Below are 21204 nucleotides of genomic sequence, written 5' to 3' on the forward strand. Positions count from 1 at the left end.
CCCCCAACCATAAAAGGATTTTTGTTGCTACTTCATAACTGTAATTTTGCTACTGCTATGAATCGGGCGACCCCTGTGAAAGGGCCGTTCTACTCCCAAAGGGGTCAAGATCCACAGATTGAGAACCGCTGCATTAGTCTATTAGACTAGTTTTTTCCATGGGTCTTTGATTTTCTTCCCTTGTATTTGCTCCAGTTGGGGAAAACCCAATTGTTACTCCTTAGATTGGCTGCTCACTAGTTCTGCAGACTCCCATCTTCACTTATCAAAGTAGGATGTAGAACATTTTCTCTGTGACCCATCTTGTGCCAATTGACTTGGATGTACTCGAAGACTATAGTCCTGAGCCCCCAGGCCCAGGGACTCATTCCTTCCAGGCACTGCTCCAGGATTTCCTTAGCTGTCATCTTTATGGGAGGATTATCAGATATTTTCTTTGGTGATGCCTTTGGGCTGGTTCAAACCACCAACCTTTCAGTTCGTTTTGTTGTTTTTGTTAGGTGTCATCGAGTTGAGTGTGACTCATAGCGAACCTATGTACAACAGAACCAAATATCGCCATCCTCACAATGATTCCTATGCTTAAGCCCATTGTTGCAGCCACTGTCGAGGGCCTTCCTATTTTCTGCTGCCCCTTCACTTGCCCAAGCATGATGTCCTCCTCCAGGGACTGCTGTCTCCTGACAACATGGCCAAAGTTCATGAGATAAATTCTAGCCATCCTTACCTCTAAGGAGCACTCTGGTTGTACTTCTCCCAAGACAGATTTGTTTGTCCTTTTGGCAGTCCCTGGTGCTTTCGATGTTCTCCACCAGCACCATAATCTTCTTCAGTCTTGCTTATTCAATGTCCAGCGTTCACCTGCATAAGAGGCAGTTGAGTATACAATGACTTGGGTCAGGCACGCTTTAGCCCTCCCTACCTGGGATTCTATTTTATTATTTTTTTAAAGATCATTTTATTGGGGGCACTTACAGCTCTTACTACAATCCACACCTCAATTGTATCAAGCATATTTCTACATATGCTGCCATCATTCTTTTCTAGACATTTACTTTCTATTTGAGCCCTTGGTATCAGCCCCTCCCTTTTTTCCCTCTCTCCTCCCTCCCACCCTGCTTCCCCTCCTTGATAAATGATAAATTATTGTTTTCACATTTGCACTGACCGGTCTCCCTTCCCCCACAGTTTATGTTGTTCGTCCCCTTGTGGGGGTGTGTGTGATTATCTGTTGATCATTGTGTACATACAATCCATACATCCATCCATTGTGTCAAGCACAAATACCTCTATTTTAATGAATTAGCATATTTACATATGTACACACCTATGTTTACACCTCTATCCATAACTTTGCTTCCTAGATCTTTCCTGTTTCCTTTTACCTTCCTCTTGCCCCACCATCATGCTCGCCCTTCGTCTGCCTCTTAGTAATTTCTCTCAGCTAGATTGTTGTTGCTCCAACACCACTAGAATCTCAACGTTCTCCTCGCTGTTGATTTTAATTCCTTAGTTGTTCCCCTGTCTATGGTGTTGTTTGCTCACCACTCTCTTCCCTTGCCTCCTCCTTCCTGCAAGTCCCTCCAGAATCATCGGTCCTGTTGCTTTCTCCTCGGGCTTACTTCCCATGCCTATCTTATGTAGGTGGGCAAACCAACAATAATGGAGACAAAAAAGATGGAATAAAAAGAGAAAAAGAAAAAAAACCTAGCAAATAAACTGAAAAAGCATTCATAATTTCAGATCTGTGGGACTCTATTTTAAATGAAGAAGCCTGAACCGTTCTCTTCATTTTCCTCCTTCACTCTCTTTCTCTATATGATCAGTGGTCCATATGTGTGTCCACGCGCATGTGTGTGTATATAACAGTCATGTCACTTCCTTTTCCACTCCCCGCCCCCAGAGCAAAGCCAGCTCTGTCTGTGCATCTCCTGTGGTCAAATATACTCTAGGCTGCTGATACTGGTTTTTTAAAAAAAAATTAGATGGGGGTGGGGTGGGGCAGGAGGGCTTCCACAACACAGACCCAAAGAAGCTGCAGCGCCTGTCTATTTCGGAGCCAACTATTGTACACCAGCTGTGGGGGAGCCATAAAGACTGATTTCTCTCCTGTCACATTACTGATGGGTAGATCAGTCAGGACGGAGGAAGAACTACTTCGTTCTCAGGCTGTGTGTATGTGGACTGGATCACAAGGAGTGGGAGAAAATCAGTCAAAGAAGGGGCTTACCCGGCCATGGAAATCCTGGTAATCATCCAGCTGAATGATCGGAGGGTGGGGCGGGGGCCGCGGGAAGGCCATTTCATTAATTTGCTCAGAGGGGCTAGTAATAGGCTTCCTTCCTTCCTCATACTTAGACCAGCGCTAAACCCTACCCTAACCCAGACACTTGAAAGAGTGGAAGACTTTCTCTTGTACAAACTGGATTTCTTCTCAAAAAGAAAAAGAGCAAAGGCAGCTTCCCGCAGAATATGTCTTCTAGGCAATAAGCGCAGAGGCCATGACTGAAGCAGGTGCTGGGGCTGAGGCTGGGAGTGCACCCAAGAGCGTGCACCGCGCGTAAAGGTAAAATGCGTGCATTTCCCTCTGTTAAAAGAAACACCACTGGCTGTGCTTCGCGTGGATGTTTCTGATAGGGATTTACTTGATCACGCCACTAAGTTTCTCTAGGGTTTCTGTTGTCTTCTGTCACTGGGGTTGTTGATTTCTCTAACTTGCGTTGTGAAGAGGTACTTCAGTGCAGCTCGCAGTGGAAATTGCGCTATTATTACAGAGATCGCAAGGAGGTGGCAGTTCCTGAGAACAGTGACTTGGTGACCACCCAACAGTTGTCTTCAGGTGGATTTTAACTCCTGGAGACCTCACGTGTGTCAGAACCAAACTGAGCTCTGTATGGTTTTCAACGGGTGATTTTTTTGGAAGTAGATTGCCTGACATTTTTTTCCAAGGTACCTCTGAAGGACTTGAACCTACAACTTTCTGGCTTAGCCAAAAGCTTGTGAATAGCTTTTGTGAGCTTGTTAATAATAGTTTGCCACACCCAGGATTATTTCTGGCTAAAAGACTCCTCCTAAGGTAGCATACCTCTAATGTTCATAGGAACCTCCTTGGGATTTGAGCTGAATCTGAGTGCTCAAGAGGACTCCCATTGATTGTTACCTCTATCCGTTTGTCATTTCAATGAGAGACCACTTAAATGAGGGAGTCATTGTGTGAGAAAAGGTTTTCTCGTTTGCCCCATTTTTCTCAAAGTGTCATTTAGACAACATAGAACGAAGGAGCCGCAAGGAGACAGAGGCGGGGAGTGGCAACGTGATCATTCTGAACATCCTTGGTGTTCCTTTAATCTATTTTTGTCTCCCCACCTTCTACACCACAGGAAAGAGCAAAATAATGATGTGGATAGCCTCAGGCTTCAAAAATAACCATTCTTGTGTTTGCCTTGTGTGAGTAATCATCTGTGGTGGATGAGTAGAAAAAAACCTCCAAATTTAATTTATTCTACTTCCATGGGGCCACCAAAAGCATAAGGAGTTTGGTTAAAAAAATAAATTTAAGTCTATAGGAAATAACCCCAAATGCTAGCAAAACTTGGTGGTGGGGCTGGTAATTTTAAGTGCTTTATTTTTGGAATGTGTGTGGCTTAATTGATTTTTTTCATGTTATCTTTCTAATGAAAGCCTTAGAATCAGTAATACAAGATCATGCATGAACTTCAAGTGAACAACTGACACGATGTTTTGCTTTGTGTGAACAAATAAAAAACAGTGCTGGTGTGACTTCTGGATTGGTTCCGGGAACAGGAAGTAAACCAAAGTGGGGGAGTTGTCACCAGTGTAGGATTGGTAGTTTAATCCCTACTGAACCAACTGCCAGTCAATTCTGACTCATAGTGACCCTATAGGGCCAAGTAGATCTACCTACCCCTGTGCATTTCAGAGGCTGTACATCTTCACAGGATCAGAAAGCCTCATCTTTCTCCTGTGGAGCAAGTGGTAGGTTCAAACTGCTGACTATGTGTTTAGCAGCCCAACTTTTGTAACCCTCCATGCAATCTATGCATTGTACACATGTTCATTTTTCTTGCTTTGATCATTGTACTGTACGGTATATGAGATGTTAACATTAGAGGAAATGGGATGAAGGCTAGATGGGAAGTCTGTACTGTTTCTGCAACTTTTCTGTCGTTTTAAAATTCAAAGTAAAAAAAAAGAAGGCCGAGGAGGGAAACAAACCGATGGTGCTTTTTCTGCAACTTTCCTCATCTTTCTTTGTTCCAGTTATCTAAACTGAAGCTTTCTTGGGTCCTGTGTACTTGGAGTGGCGAAACAACTGACGGAGGCTTTTCTAAATGATAAGAGTGGACATCCACAGCAGTGAGACTGTTGCACCACCTTTGCCTGATGCTGCCTAAGCAAACTAATCCAGGCCCACATGAAAAAACAAACAAGTGTTAAGGCTCCAAACAAAACAGAAACCCTCTCCTGTCCCCTACCTCCCCCCTTTTTTCTTTGCAACTTTACACTAAAGCTTTCCTCCTTTGGAGCTCAGTGGGTGCTGGGCAAAATCGGTTGGGTGGCAGTTAGTATATAGTCCATGATTGCAGGTGCAGCCTCCATATCCTTATGAGACCCCTTGGTGACAGACCCCAATGGGACATTGTTTGAACAATGAAATTCACTGTCTAGGAAAGTGGGAACTGAAAGTCCAATAGCTGCCTCAGTGGAGTTCTGACACCTGCAATGGTCCCTTCTGGGGAGAGCAGGGTCAACAGCTGCACAGGGGCTCTTGCTGCTCACAGATTCTACTTACAAGTAGCATAAAAGGCTGGTTAATGTAAAGATGGCGTCCTTGGGTGGTACTAACGGTTAAGAAGCTTGGCTGCTAACTGGAAGTTTGAACCTACCTAGAGGCTCCAGGGAAGAAGAGCTTTTTCTGACAGGTCATAGCTACGGAAAATCCTATGGGACACAAATCTACTCTAATGCACATGGACTCATCAGGAGTCAGAGTCAACTCAATCAACTCAATTGACTCCATCGAGTTAATTCTGACTCATAGCAACCCTACAGGACAGGATAGCGCTGCCTCCATGGATTTCCGAGACTATACATCTTCATGAGCGTAGAAAACCTCATATTTCTCCCATGGAGAAACTGGTGGGTTAGAACTGCTGACTTTGTGGCTAGTGGCTCAACATATAACCCACCATGCTACCAGGGCTCCTTGTCAACTAAATAGTAACTGGTATTGTAAAGCTGCTCATAGGCACTACTAAACACACAGGTCCATATCATTTGTCATCAGTGCGTTCATTTTCTTGCTTTGATCATTGTACTGTATGGTATGTGAGATATTAACGTTAGAGGGAACGGGACCAAGACCAAGTTCGAATGACCTCACAATGTAGGACCAATCGCCCCAATTCAAAGCGCATCCATCATATCTGAAAGTTGCCAGAGATGGAGCTGTGGAAGGAGGATGCCAACATGGGCAGAAGGCTCTTTGTTAGCATTGCACATTTCTGTTCCATTTGAAAGCAGGTGGCGAGGTTGAGGTGGAACCAGGAGGGATGAGGATTAATGCCCTGTGTCCTCAGGAACTTTCATTATCAACAGCACACAAGTGAGCTCCTGAAAGCAGCAGCTATGGCTACAGTGATCCTGGAGAGCATCTTCCTGAAGCGATCCCAGCAGAAAAAGAAAACCTCACCTTTAAACTTTAAGAAGCGCCTCTTTCTCTTGACTGTCCAGAAGCTCTCCTACTATGAGTATGACTTTGAACGTGGGGTAAGTTTCTCTGTCCTGCAACCCCGAGTTTCATAGACCGCTCTTAGAGCTTCCTTGAGGAGAAGGTAGAAAGAGGGAAGTGGGATGAACCTATGTACATTCCTAGCTACTGCTAAGCTGGGACAAAACTTCAGAGTTGTTAAGAAGTCAGGGAGGGGACCTTAACCTAGAGTCTAGTGCTTGGTAATCCCTCGTTAAACTACACTCACTGGAGGATGAAATCTAAGGGTTAGAAATTGCTTCCTTAGTTCTTATGATAAACACACGCACGCTATCATGTACTTTTCTATACTATTTGTCCCCCATCAGATAGTCAAAGACAGTTAGATTGCTAGATCTGAAAGTTATGGGGTTTTTGTCTTCTCCAAAATGACAGATCCTGATATAGAGTGTGAGTATCATCCTACCTACTCTGCGGAATGATTACATAATAAAATAGAACCATCTGGTTGCTTAATCACTCAATCACTTTCCATTTTCTTCCTCATTCGTTCTCAGAGAAGAGGCAGTAAGAAGGGTTCAATAGATGTTGAGAAGATCACCTGCGTTGAAACAGTGGTTCCTGAAAAAAACCCTCCCCCTGAAAGACAGATTCCGGTAAGAAACCATTGAGAAAGAGAAAGGGTGCAGAGCTGGAGAGAGATTGGCTTTGGAAATTTGCAACATGTGACTCCTGTCAACCAGCCAGTTCAATGGAGGGCACAATAGAACACCCTTGGGACCTGCTTCACTCTCTAGTCTACCACGCACTGCTTTTACTGAGTCTCAGTATCTTGCCACCAGAGGTTGAGCATGGCACTTAATCAGAAAACCTTATAACACCAACTTTCAAATGATGACAAACGAAGTTTTCCAACTGATCTGAGATGGTTAGTGTTACTCCCTCAGTTACCAGGAGAAAATGTAGGGCTCGAGTGGTCTGAATGCCGCAATTCTAAGGAATTGAGACTAGGAGAGTCTTTGATGATCTCACTGTTCATTCTCCTCTTGTTTCCGTTGAGCTTCTCAAAGGCACAGTATCCCTGACCTTTGAGTTGATTTAAAAACAAAACAAAACATTTATTATTTTTCCTCCATTACAAGAATGCTCTTGTTGTTCCTGGGTGCCATTTGAGTCTATTCTGACACATAACAATCCCATGTGACACCGTAACACTACCCCATGGGGTTGTCTAGGCTGTGTTCTTTGGGGGAGCAGATTGTCAGATCTCTCTTCAGAGAAACAATTGGGCAGATTTGAACTTTCAACCTTTCAATTAGCAGCTGAGCACTCCACCATTGTGCCACCAAGACTCCTGGACTCCAAGAGTAATACTTACTGTAGAAAGTCTAGAAGATGTTTTAAAAACAGGAAAGAAAGTGAAAAAGCATTCACAATCCCACCACTCAGCTAACACAACTAGTAACATTTCGGTGTCTAGACTGACAGATGCTTTCCTCTACTAATAAATGCACAGACTCAATTCATACATACGCCAACACTCATGCTTACAGATATGGTCTATGTTTCAAACTTCGAATCATGCTCCAGAGCTTGCTTTGTAACCTAATTTGTCAGTTTAACACCATATAGTAAACTTTTCCCCCATGACAATACTGCTTAATAACCCAATGTTAATGACTATATAGGTTCCTTTTGATGGATGTATTATAATTTATTTCCCCACTCTCCTACTACTTACACATCGAGGCTGTTTCCAATTAGTAGACATTATAAACTACGTTGAGAGGAACATCCTGTGTAGTGTTCATATTCTTTTCCTCATAATAAATTCCTAGAAATGGAATTTTGCTCTCCTTATGGATTCTGTGCACCTTCAATATTATTATTACTTGAGCATTTGATTGTGGTGTGCATGAAGGCTTCCAGAGCAAATTGGTTTCCCAGTTACCAATGCATATGCATTCTGTTTTGTGACAGTACTTGCAATCCCCTCAGCGGTACTCTCTCACTCCCACTGTGGGTGGCCTGTTTCCATTTACCACATCTTTCCTCCATTCTGAGCTTGGGTTTTGAGCAAATGCTGCCCATTTGGTGTCATATGGTTGATAGTTGTGAGAAGCATGTTTATCAGCAGTGTTACCATTCACTCTATCGCTCTGTCTATTGTTTGGCTGAGAGGTGACCTCCAGGAGTGGGTTTGGTTCCAGGTTTGAAGGGCGTCTTAAGGCCATCGTCTCAGAGGTTCCACATGTCTGTCAGACCAGTAACTCCAGTCCTTTTTATGGTTTTATCTTTTGTTCTAAATTTTCCTATTCTGACCAGGTCAGTCGATTGCCTTGCCTATCAGAGTGGTTGGTAGTAGTCTCAGGCTAGTGGAGGCTGTGGTTCCTGTGGCCAGCTAGTACACCCTGGCTAGTTTTATCTTTTTATTCTATTTCATTTTCTAGAAGGATAATTTGAATTTCTTATACTTCTATTAGCTTTTTGTATGTTAGTATCTAGTTCTCCATATTCTTTCCAATATTTGATGTTATAATTGATCTTCAATATTAGTTATTTTGACAGCCAATAAAATGGTGTTTCATTGCCAACCAATTGTATTTTTAAGAATTACTAGTAAGGTTGAAAATTTGTTTATCTACTGATCATTTATGTTTTTAACTTGTAATTTGCCTTCTAATTTTTTACCTATTTTTCTTTGAGAAGGTTGCCTTATTCCTAGTCATCTAAGAGGTTCTGCTATATCAACAATTCAATTCTTTAACTGTAATGTATGTTCAAAGTATTTTTTAAGATTTTCACTTATCTTTGGACTCTGTAAGGTTTCTAGCTATACTGGGGTTTTGAATGTATGTGTCATCAAATTAGTTCATCTTTTTTCTTAATAATTCTAACCTTTAGCATTATATAAAGATTGTATAGACACCTATTTTGATGTTATTCATAGTTTCATTTTTTTAATAGTAAGCTCTTTATTATTTATTTGTTTGTTTTATAGTAAGCTCTTGAATCCATCTGGAATTTACTTTGGCACATGATGTGAGCCTTGGTGACACAGTGGTTACACATTGGGCTATTAATCAAAAGGTCAGCAGTTCGAAACCACTACTCACTTGGTAGGAGGAAGATGAGGCTTTCTGCCCCCCAAAAGATATATAGCCTAAGAAACTAAAAAGAGCAATTCTACTCTGTCCTATATGATCCCTATGAGTTGGCAATGGAGAGAAATAGCTACCTAATCCTTCCCACCCACCCTGACAAATGTGGTGGTTAATGATTTCCTAGGGAGGCCTTCTATTGCCTTTGCAAAGGACTCGCAGTTCCAGAGGAAATCCCCCAAATGTTCCTTAAACAACCAGTAGCCATGCTAGCTGTGTTTTTTTTCTTCCATTACAGAGAAGGGGCGAAGAGTCCAGTGAAATGGAACAGATTTCAATCATTGAAAGGTTCCCTTACCCTTTCCAGGTGAGTCATTTACTCCCACCACCTCTCCAAGGGAACCTGTAAGGTAATTATTAAAGATGTTATATAGAGCAGAGAGAAGGTTACTGGGTCCTAGTAAACAGAGATTAGGTGAATTGGGAAACTGGACTGAGAAATGAGATTGGGATGAGCTGAGAATGTGTGCTTTTCTTTCTTCCTTTCTCCCTCCCTCCCCCTTACCTTCCTTCCTTCCCTCCTTCCTTTTCTTTCCTTTTCCCTAAACCTAATATAGCGTGTCATTTAGTGCCCACACTTCAAAAAATATTCTTAATAACTTTAATACTAGCACTTTATGTCTTTGCTATGGTATCTGCATTGAGAAAGATGCTCCGTTCGTTGAGTGAGCATTTCACTTCCTTCTGGTTCTGCCTATCTGTCTAATGGTGGTTATGTGGGCTGAAAAGGCAGAACAGGGGAGGGAAGGAGTGATACTAGGAAGTTTGGTACGGGGAAAGTGTATTCGACTTACACATGAGCCTAAATTCTAGTCTAGTCTGGATTGACTGAAAAGTCACTTTGGTATCAGCTTGGTAGATGCAGTGTAAGCCCTAAAGAAGAACAAGAGCTTAACATTTAATCTTCAATTAGGCTTGATTATGTCCTGAGCAACTCGATGGTTGTGGGAGTATGTCCTGAGCACTCTGTAGCCCACGTGTCATTAACAAGCAGCCTTTGCAACAGCGAAAGCCAGAAAAGGAAGTGGAAAGTCTCAGGGGAGGGGGCTTTCTGTCATGGATTTATGAGCACAGCATGACTAACAAGCAAAAAGAAAAATCTAAAAGGATCTTGTTAATGTCCCTGACTGCCTGACAGTTTGCAAAGCCTGTGAAGGAGGAATGCTTTAGACATGATTGGTCCGCCATTGTCTTTCAACAGATTATATTTAACTGGACCAGTGGATAATGCTAAACAGCAGATAATCCAACATTAATGTATATTTTATAATACGAAATTGTATCAAACCAAAATTAATGTATATTTTAGAATCCACTGTATGATATCTATGAATTCTGTAAGGTTTGGAACAATATCTTATGTATTTTTCATATACCTCCACAGCACCTAGCATGATATATATGGTAGGTGTTCAGAATATACTGACTGCTAGGTTGATTTGATGAGAATGCTTAATATACTTGATCCTTTTTGCAGTAAATTCGTGGTTCCAAGCTTAGGTTATTTCAGCTAATGCTGGTGATGGGAAGACACTACGCAAAATGGAGGAAAATTAGCCACAAATTAAAAATTAGCTCCATATTTTCCATGACTAATCTATATATAGTAAATCTGGCTTGTTTTGAATACATATGTAAATTCTCAAAACTTAAGTTATATAGATTCTTCAATTCTCTTCATTGGCAACTCAGTTTAATCATAACATAAATGTCCTTTGCTGAAGAAACAAAAATCTTGTCTCTATCAAGGGCCGAAAGCAGCATTGTCAAGTTTGTGCCCTTAGGAAGAGGACCCAGGAGCAGGCCTCCAAAAAGTGAAGAGGCTCTAAGCCCTAGATCCCTGCATGTGAATTGTTCCAGATTTCTTCTGATAGTTCATGTGACCCCAGCTTTGCTGCTGCCTTTCATCGTTTCCCATGATGAGTCCACAATATTGTAGCTTTGTAGTTCTTTCAAAGTCTTTCTTCTTTCACTTGAAACCTAACTGCTGAAGTCGGTGTGTCCATTGCCCCAGGTCGTTTATGATGAAGGACCTCTCTATGTCTTCTCCCCAACTGAAGACCTGAGGAAGCGTTGGATTCACCAGCTCAAAAATGGTGAGAAGTATTTGGGATATAAAGTAGTTTCCAAACAAAGAGGGAAGGAAGGAAGGACATCAAATGAAAGGAAGAAAAGCCAGAGAAAGGAATAGAGGACAGAAGATGGGGGAACGGGAGAGAGCGAAGAAAGAATGAGAAGGGAAGGAGAAAAGGGAGAGAAAGAGAAGTGGTAAGGAGGGGCATTTTGCCTAGATACTAATAATTCAGTTGGTAAGTATTTCACTATATAAAGGTCAGGCACTAGATTAAGAGTTATGATCCAGTTTTGCCACTCTCTCCCTAGTACAATTTTATTATTGTAGGCATTGCCATATCCCCACATAGAAAAAAACCCCTATTCTTCACACCGGTTGTAAAGGTATTGGTTAAGCAATCGATAGAATCCTAAGTATGAAATATCTTATTTTAAAAAGTTAAATAGATGACTCATGGAGTGCTTAAAGTCAGAGTCCGAGAACCTGGTTTCAAGTCCTCTTCTACCACTTACAAGCTGGGTAACTGCTGTCAAGTAAGACAACAAGCTTCTTTGAGACTGTTTCTTATTCTGAAAGAGGGGAATGATCATGTTGGCAGCACAATGGCTCAGTGCTTGGCTGCTAACAGAAAGGTTCCTGACACAAGCCCACTAAATGCTCTGTGGGAGAAATGACCTGACAATGTTTTCCTGTAAAGATTACTTACTGCCCAGGAAACTCAATGGGGCAGCTCTTCTGTGTCAAATCGGGTTGCTATGGGCTGGAATTGACTTGACAGCACAAAACAATCACAAAAACAGCCCTACTCCAGGGTCAGATTAAGTAAAGTGTGTAGAAAACTGTAATGTACTGTATGAGACAGCTCTGTACATCTCTCCGTTTGGGCTAAATATTCCCCAAGGAACTAGTTCAGGTTCCTAGCTTTTGGAAGACCTGAATTTGAACACAGTTGCAGCATTTACCACAGCCCATACAGTGTGTGTTCAGATAAACATGACTGTGAATGCTTGCAACACAGGATGCATGCACACATATTTGTGTGTATATATAGCCACATGTCAAGTGACTGAGAGATTAACTGGTTGAGTTGACATCAGGAAAGGCTGCCTAGAGAAACAGGAAGGATGGCAGACTGATAACACCATGGTTGGGTTATTGCATGACAGCCCTTTGTCTTAATAAACATTTCGATTCTGGTACTCCGTGGCTGGCTATAGCAGCTTTGTTCACTCCCTTGAATGACAGTCTAACAGAGTTGAAATATGAATCACCAAGTCTTTCTAACGGAAAGTGAGGCAAAAAAGAGAGAAGGGTCATTTCCTGAATTCTAACGGTGTGCCAGACTCTGAGCTAGGTACGTTATATTTATTAGCTTATTTAATTCTAACAGTAACTTCAGGGTAAAGGGAATAATAATTATGATGAATGCTTCATGAGCACTTAAAGAGCACTTGGGACATTGTCTGGTAAGCGTTGGACTATTAAGTGGAAGGTTGGCAGTTCAGAACCCACCAAAAAGACAAGTCTCAAAAACCCTACACAGGGTCGCTATAAATAGGACTCAACTCAATAGAGTGGGTTTGATTGTTGCTGTGGTTATTTTTAATGAGCATTACTCTGTGCCAGGCTCTATGCTAAGTGCGTCAAATGTATTAGTTAACTTATATTCCTCATGCTAACCTTATAAGGTAGGTATCATTGCCCTCTGTACAGATGAGGGACCCAGGGCTCAAAGAGGTTAAGGGCACATGGGTAGCGAGTGGTGGAGTCCAGATTCTTACCACATTCCTGTGTTGTCTGTATGACTCCAAAGCCCAATCACATTGCAGTTTTATGCTGCTTGGTTACCAAATCCAGAAATTCCATCTGTGGGTGGTTGCAAAATCATTTGAAGTAAGTATCACAAACAGGTGATAGATTGAACCACACAGTTCTTGGAGGTGTTTTGAGAGAAGAGACTGGAATGCAAATGAGCAAAATAGCCTTGAGGCTATTTACAAAAGAAGTAAGCATTTCAATAGTGTTTAATAGGAGAGGTCCTGGCGGTGCAGTGGATCAAGTATTGGGCTTACCATCAGCTCTGCAGGACAAAGATGATGCTATTGGCTCCTGTAGGATTGACAGCCTCTGAAACCCTAAATAGGGCCATTATGAGTTGGAATCAATCTAATAGCAGTGGCTTGTCATTACAATTAGGTTATTTTCCAAGTTCTTTTTTTGTTACTTTCTTAACATTTTGTTGTTGAGAATATACATAGCAAAGCATACACCAGTTCACCAATATCTACATGTACAATTCAGTGATGTAGATTACATAATTTGATCTGTGCAATCATTCTAACCTCCTTTCCATCCTAAATTCTTTGAATATATTATGTCATTTTTTCTGCATAACAACCCTTTTAGGCAGGTAATCTCATCATCCCCATTTAACAGATGAAAAAACGGAGGCACAGAGAGGTGCAGGTGTTTTCCCCAAGAGCACAACAGGAAGTGTCAGGGTCAGACTTTGAACTCAGGCTTCGGCGTCCATGCTCTTAATCACTGTGGTATTTCCAAGCCAGGGAAGTACTGGGGGGGGGGGGACACAAGCTTCAAAGAGGGTGGAAAATAAAGCTTCAAAGGGGCAAAACTATTTGTACTTCTTTGGTTGTCTTTATGGTGTCTTGTACATAAATAAGGGTCAATCAATAGTTGTGTTGATTGGTTTTTCTGAGGGATTAAACAACCTCCACCAACTTGAGATCCACATTGATAAACCATTAGGACTTGGTTTTGAAATAGGGGGAATTAAGGATACTGTCTTAGTTATTTGGTGCGGCTATCATAGAGCTACTACAAGTGGATGATTTTAATAAGCAGAAATTTATTCTCTCACACTTTCAGGGGCTAGGACTTCAAATTCAGGGCACCTGCCCCAGGGGAAGGCTTTCTCTCTGTTGGCTCTGGGAGATGGTAGTTGTCTCCTTTCAGCCTCTGTGGGCCCAGTGTCTTTTGGAGATCTCCATGTATCTTAGAGCCAATCCTCTGGGTCTAAAAGGTTCTCAGCATAAGGAACCCAGGTCCAAAGGACATGGTCTACTCACAGCTCTTCTTTCTCAGTGGTAGTGAGGTCCTTCTCTCTCTGCCTCTTTAAAAAAAAATCATTGTATTAGGGGGCTCATACAACTCTTATCACAATCCATCCAACCGTCCATTGTGTCAAGCACATTTGTACATTTGTTGGTGAGGCCCCTCTCTTATCTTCTCACTTCTCTCTCCTTTTATTGTCTTGCAAGAAAAAAGATGTGACTCAAGCAAGAGTGTGACTTACTTGTAATTCTGTGACTCAAGATGTACCCCACACTGATCCAACCTCATTCACATATAGAAGATCGGACTTACAACTCCATACTGTGTAGATACTACAATATGGAGGATAATTACATCTGATCACAAAATTGGAAAACAACAACACAATACTGAAAATCATGGCCTAGTTAAGTTCACACATATTTTGAGGGGACACAATTCAATCCTAAATGAGGGAGTGACAAGGGGAAATAAAGTATAGCATGTTCAAGTTAGTAGTTCTTTTACATTTCAAATATTAATTTCAAAGCCAGTTATACTTTAATCCAACAAATATTTATTGGGTGCTCACTATCTTCAAGGCATGAGTAATATCCAATGATAAGAATATCCAGAATATAAACTTGGTTTATTAGTCAGATCATAATCTTAGTGTTTTGATTATGCACTATTAAAGTTCTTTGAATAAATAAAATTACAATAGGCTACAAATAAAAATCAAACAAACATAACACTCCCATCATTTCAGTTGGGTAGTGTGGCCTCATGTGGTTTTGCCTGCCTTCTTTTCCCTGGCATTTTACTATAGGCATTTTTTTAATTCCCAGTTGTTCCAGACCTGTGTATATCTTGTTGAACCTGCCTGATACTATGAGATAGAAATTAGGCACTTAACAATAAATACTATGGTTTCTGGAAGATTTAGGTACAAGTCACTGACCATCCCAATTTAACCCAAGTGTTATCAATGCCAATGGTGAGATGCCCTAGAATTCATCAAATCCCACTCTACTGATAGATTATCTCTCTCCTGGGTGAAATACACCACAACACTGATTACTTCAGTAGGTGTCTTGATTTTGAAGAGGTATGAGAAGATCTACTGAGGTGCTGGGTCCGAGTGATGATGGTTGAACAGTTGTAGACGAATGTTACCAGCTGTGCACCTTAGATCTGTGTGTTTCACCACATGTTAAGTTATACTTCAATTAGCAAAATTGGACCTCATATCTACCCGTCATCCTTTTTCCCCCAATAGTACTTTGCATGCATAGATTGTGTCCTTGAAATTTAGCCATGCCCCTCTCCTTCCATTTTCTTGAAGGTGGCAGTGGACATTTTCCTGTCACAGCCCCACTGATATCCCTCCTCACTCACTCTTGAATCTTTGTTTGGTCAGGGCTGATAGAGCCTATTGTTCAGAGAACTTCAAGAGCAAACAAATGACCCAATCTCACCAAACAGAAGGAAAGGATAGCCTTAGTGAAATGCCAAAGACTAGCATAAGGAAGAACGATTCATTCTTATCTGAAACAGAATTATAGTTATACTGATAAATGTGGGTATGAGACTGACCTATCAAACACATAGAGCATGTGCAGCAAACATCAGTGCTCCTTAAACAAGGTTGGCTCTGGATGCATTAGTGAAACAATAATCTGCCTTAGTCCTCCCACTAGGACACCCAGTTTTGGCAATCCTACCCTAAATAGCTGGATTTGCCAAAAAAAGAAGAGATGTTCTCTCCAAGGAAACTCTTAAGAAGCAAGCATTATTTGGGAATGTAGGGAGGATTTTTAATGAGAATGTTGGCGCTTAGGATGGAAGAGAAAGGGAGAAGGCTCTATATTCCCTCATTAGCATATCAACCAGATTTAATTTATCACTATTTATCAATGTAGCATAATTTATGGACAGTTAATTGTCATGGAGTGTTCCTTAGAGGCAAGGATGGAGAGACTTCATCTCATATATATTGGGCATATTGTCAGGAGAGACCAGTCCCTGGAGAAGGACATCATGCTTGGTTAAGTAGCAGGGAAACAAAAAAGAGGAAGACCTTCAATAAGATGGATTGTCCCAGTGGTTGCAACAATGGGTTCAAGAGTAAGAACAATTGTGAGGATGGTGCAGGACCAGGCAGTGTTTGTGTTTCATTCTGGTGTACAAAGGGTTGCTGTGAGTTGCAAACGACTCAATGGCAACTAACAACAACAAGTTGTCAAGGAGATATTCTAGTTGTCTGCTAGTGTCCAGTCTTACAGAAGGCATAGAGGATCTGAGGGTCTTCATATCTCTGGGTGAAGGGTGGTGGCATGGGATGGGGAGAGGGAAGAGAGGCTGTGAGAGGAATCAACAATCAACCCTAGTAGGGAGCTATACTTTATCACTGATGTTGTTCAGTCTTGCCAGAATATGGTAAAAATAAAAGGCAGATGGACTCTCAGTCAGTTTTAATTTTGCTTTTCAATTCTCTACAGATCATGCAGCCCCTTATTGTCTGCACCCCATCCAAACAGCTCCAAGCACCCACCATTAGTACAATGGTGAAGAAAAAGGCAAGCAACTAAAAAAAAAAGCAAAACAAAAACAGTTGACATCGAGTTGATTCTGAATCATACCATCATGGGTACAGAATAGAACTGTGCTCCACAGGGTTTTCAAGGCTGACCTTTGGGAAGTAGATTGCCAGGTCTTTCTTCTGAGGCATCTCTGGATGGGTTCAAACTACCAACCTTTGCACAACTAGTTGAGCGTTTAACTATTTGCACCATCCATTAAACATTTGCACTCCCTTGAAGGGGCAGAAGAATGCTTAAAAGTGAGGTCAAGAGTGGGCGGGAAAGAATCGCTAGAAATCTCTAATCCATATTTAGAAAAGCATCAAGATAGCACTTTAAAATAAATAAATATAAAAGCATTTCTGTTCATTTACCTGTAAAAACCACCAGAAGCTTTTGGCTTCTTCGAAATCCTTACGTGAGTAAAATTTAACTAGCATGCTCTTAAGCACTTCAATTGGTCTCAGAAGAAAGGTTTTTGGTGTTTTTTATTTTTATTTTGGGGATTCAGGACTTTTTTTCTTAGAATTAAATGCTAAAGTGTATAGCTATTACTTAACCTATAAATATATGCACATAGACCTATATCCCTATCATTATATGTTACTATATTTACATATATACATGCCCATGTTTATACCTCTATAAATGTCTTTAAACTTTCCTCCTGTCCCACTATCATGTTCGACCTTCATTCAGCTCTCTACTTCCTCTTGGCTACATTGCATTTGATCGAACCCCTCACCATCAATTTTAGATCTCTTGTTGTTTCCTTGTCCCTGGGTTTGTTGGCTCCCCTCCCTTCCTTTCCCCCACCTCATCCTCTCCCCTGTTCCCCTGGAAACATTGGTCCTGTTGTTATCTCTTTGGGATTGTTTATCCTTCATATCTTATATAGACATGAAAAAAAATATCCTGGAACTATTCATAGCCTATTTTTTTTGTTCTAATTTTTAGTATTTCCTGTTTCTTTCTCAATTGAGGTTTTTCCCCTTCTGTTTTATCTTGATATTGGTGTTGGTCTTCTCTTTCTTTAAAAAAATACATTTGCAGGCTGTGTTGTGTTATGTTCTCCAATATATGGAATCCAGGATAGGCAAATCTATAGCCACAGTAATGTATGAATGGCTTACTGGGGAGATGAGAGGGGAGGTTGGAGGGAGATGGGGAGCTAATAAGGAAAACAAGAAGGAAGAAAATGCTGTAGAACTGATTTTGGTGATGTTTATACAACTCTTAATATAACTGAACTATGGAAGTATATGACAAACGAATTATATCTTTCTAAAAAAGAAAATGGCCATCATCACGAACACCGACCCTTCCGATAGGAAGCTTGTAATGGCTACTGGGAAAACATGCTGGTAAGGGACAGTGAGTGAATTCCAACCCTAGTCTGACCTTAATACGACAGAACAAAACAGTGTCCAGTCCTTTGTCATCCTCACAATGGTTGCTATGCTTGAACTCACTGCTGCAGCCACTGTGTCCATCCATCGTTTCGAGAGTATGCATCTTTCTTGCTGCCCTTCTATTTTACCAAGTAAGATGTTCTTTTCTAGGGACTGATCACATATCCAAAGTCTGTGAAATGAAGTCTAGCTATGCTTGCTCCCAAGGAACATTCTGGATGTACTTCTTCCAAGACAGATTTGTTGGCTTTTTTGGCAGTTCAAGGTCCTTTCAATATTAGTCACCAGCACCATAACTCAAACACTTTGGTTTTCTTTATTCCACATCTAACACTCACATGCATCTGAGGCAATGGAAAATACCAGGGCTGGGGTCAGGCACACCTTAGTCCTCAAAGTGACATCCTTGCATTTCAAAAACGTTAAAGAGGTCTTGTGCAGCATATTTGCTCAATAGATAACATTTTTGTTCTTGGGCTCTGAAGACATCAGATATTCTTATCTTGCTGGTCAGGAGACAGTCGTCACGACAGACCACTAGAGAAAAAGTCACTGGAACTCTGCAGGGCTGGGGCACATGTCCGATAGGCTAGTCATGTGAGCTAGTCTGTCCTGTTGTCTTCTTTCCTTCAGGGTAGATGGGCCAGGGGCAGTTGCTTGAAAGTCACCACTAAGCCCAATCAAAGAGAAAGGCATGTAAATGATGGTTTCTCCCTGGTGTCAGATGTGATCTCTCCCTCTTCTCTCCTGCAACAGTAATCCGGTACAACAATGATCTGGTACAGAAATACCACCCTTGCTTCTGGATTGATGGGCAGTATCTTTGCTGCTCTCAAACAGCCAAAAACGCCATGGGATGCCAAATTTTGGAGAACAGGAATGGAAGTAAGAGATCTCATTAGTATAATTTCTTCCTCCTCTTATCCAATTTCCATCACTCTTCAAGGGCCTAACCCAACTTGCCAAACCCATGTACCCTGCACATGGGTTTATGGTTTGGACCTTGGCACAGGATTGTAACTGACCAGCCAGCCATATCTGACCCTAAGCGCTTTCCTGAAATACAGCCCACTTCGTCATTAGCTTCTTATTTTTCAGGCTTAAAATCTGGGAGCTCCCACCGGAAGACGAAAAAACCCCTGCCTCCCACTCCTGAGGAAGACCAGGTATGTGGGGGAAAATTAGATGCTGCTATAGGATTGCTAAGGAGCCCTGGTAGTATAGTGGAGTAAGCGTGGGAGTGCTAACCTCAGGTCTGTGGTGCGTTGAACTGCTTCTCTTTGGTCAAGTATGTGCTATAAGCTGGTATTGATGATTTCAAGGGCCTTATATAGCCAAAAGGAGCCCTGGTGGTGTAGTGATTACCTGTTGGGCTGCTAACCATGAGTCAAACGTTCAAAACTGCCAGCCATTCCATGGGAGAAAGATGAGACTTTCAACTCCTATAAAGAGTTACAATGTCAGAAGCCCACAGGGGCAGTTCTACCCTGCCTATTGGGTCACTATTGTGTTGGGTATATAGCCCTAGGGCTGGACATTCCCCAGCCCTGGTTTAAATGGAAATTTGCAGTCAGACCCTGGAAATACACCAGTCTTAGAATTCCCTGGAGCCTTGCTAATGAGCGGATTCGCCCTGCTCATTAGAGTTTCCTTTTCTCTGGAAATGTGGGATGTTATTAGGACATTTTTGGCAACACTTTAATTCAATCACTTGTTTGGAACACTGTCCCCAAATCTCATTTTATTATTTAAAAATTGAAGCATACACACAGTAAAGCTGACAGAATTCAACAGTGAACAACACCTAGAACCTACCACTAACCTTTTACTCTAAAATCTGATATTTGGGTACCTTTGTAAGGTGTAAACAGGCCATTAGCCTATATTGTAAGCAGGCAAATATGGGTATTATTACACTCATTTTATAAATATGGAAACAGAAGTTCCAAAAACACTCACTAGATCTACTTTCTAATTAAGTATCAGACAAGTTTCTTAACCTTGGTTCTACATGGTATTTACCTAGAAAGTCCCAACAATATTGGTGCTTGGGTCCTTCTCCTAGAGATATGGATGTAAGTGGACTGGGAAACTGCCTGAGCATTGGGTTTTGAAAGGCTCCTGACATGATTCCATTTGGGATACTGATAGTTCAGTGGTAGAATACTCATCTTCCATGTTGGAGACTCGGGTGTGAGTCCTGGCCAATGAGCCACCTCTGTCAGTGGAAGCTTGTGTATTGCTGTGATGCTGAGCAGGTTTCAGCAGAGCTTCCAGACTAAGATGGACTGGGAAGAAAGGCTTGGAGATCTACTTCCAGAATTCAGGCAATGAAAACCATATGGATCACAACGACCTGATCCAGTTGTACATGGGGTCCCAATGAGTTGGGGGCTGACTTTATGACAGCTAGTGAAAACAGGTGATTCTAATATGCACGACCCAGGCTGCGATGCTTCACAGTGGTGTTTGAAAAGTGGTTGTTTAATGAAAGCAAAATATACCTTTCAATATGCTTTAAAATAAGAAGGGCTGAGGGCTAGATAACCACAATATTGGCAGGTCAAACCCTGGAGAAAGATGAGGCTGCCTGTTTCTATAACGACTGGCAGTCCCAGAAATCCTATACAGGGTCACTCTGAGTCAGAATTGATTAGATGGCAGTGAGTTTGGTTGTGGGGGTTTGGGCTTACAATGGTGTCTCCGATAAGCCAGAGAATTGGAGGAGACAATGAGAATGCTTTATATCTGATCAAATCCCTGTACTTTTTCTCTTAACTGGCATTAGGACCTAACTATGCAGTTCTTGAAAAAGCCACTACCTCCTGAGCCAAGAGCAGCCCCTGTTTCCACAAATGAGCTGAAAAAAGTTGTAGCCCTTTATGACTATATGCCAATGAATGCAAATGACCTACAGCTGCGAAAGGGTGACGAGTACTTTATCTTAGAAGAGAGTAACTTACCCTGGTGGAGAGCACGGGATAAAAATGGGTAAGTTCATGTCCACCATTCTTCTTTATTTTTTTAAACAATTTCACTGGTATATCATTCACTTATCAATGATTCAATAGTTCAATCACATCAAGAACAATTGTGCAATCATCACCACAATCCGTTTTAGAATATTTTCTTGATTCTTGTACTCATCATTATTAGCTCCCCATTTCAGCCCAATCTTCCCTGCCGATCCAGT

The 21204-nt window shown here is 41.5% G+C and overlaps 1 protein-coding gene across 1 annotated transcript in view; it reads left to right on the forward strand.

Moving 5' to 3' along the window:
- BTK (Bruton tyrosine kinase) overlaps nucleotides 1-21204 on the forward strand; it is a 49477-nt gene that overhangs the window by 11669 nt on the left and 16604 nt on the right. The window contains exons 2-8 of the mRNA XM_004711181.2: nucleotides 5620-5790; nucleotides 6289-6387; nucleotides 9131-9199; nucleotides 10907-10988; nucleotides 18768-18896; nucleotides 19110-19177; nucleotides 20815-21002. Coding sequence (XP_004711238.1) covers nucleotides 5650-5790; nucleotides 6289-6387; nucleotides 9131-9199; nucleotides 10907-10988; nucleotides 18768-18896; nucleotides 19110-19177; nucleotides 20815-21002 — 776 coding nt within the window. The 5' untranslated portion in view covers nucleotides 5620-5649. The remainder of the gene's footprint in view (nucleotides 1-5619; nucleotides 5791-6288; nucleotides 6388-9130; nucleotides 9200-10906; nucleotides 10989-18767; nucleotides 18897-19109; nucleotides 19178-20814; nucleotides 21003-21204) is intronic.

Source organism: Echinops telfairi, unplaced genomic scaffold (assembly GCF_000313985.2).
Source record: "Echinops telfairi isolate 266 unplaced genomic scaffold, ASM31398v2 ScPeMD7_44;HRSCAF=162, whole genome shotgun sequence".
Classification (NCBI taxonomy): Eukaryota; Metazoa; Chordata; class Mammalia; order Afrosoricida; family Tenrecidae; genus Echinops; species Echinops telfairi.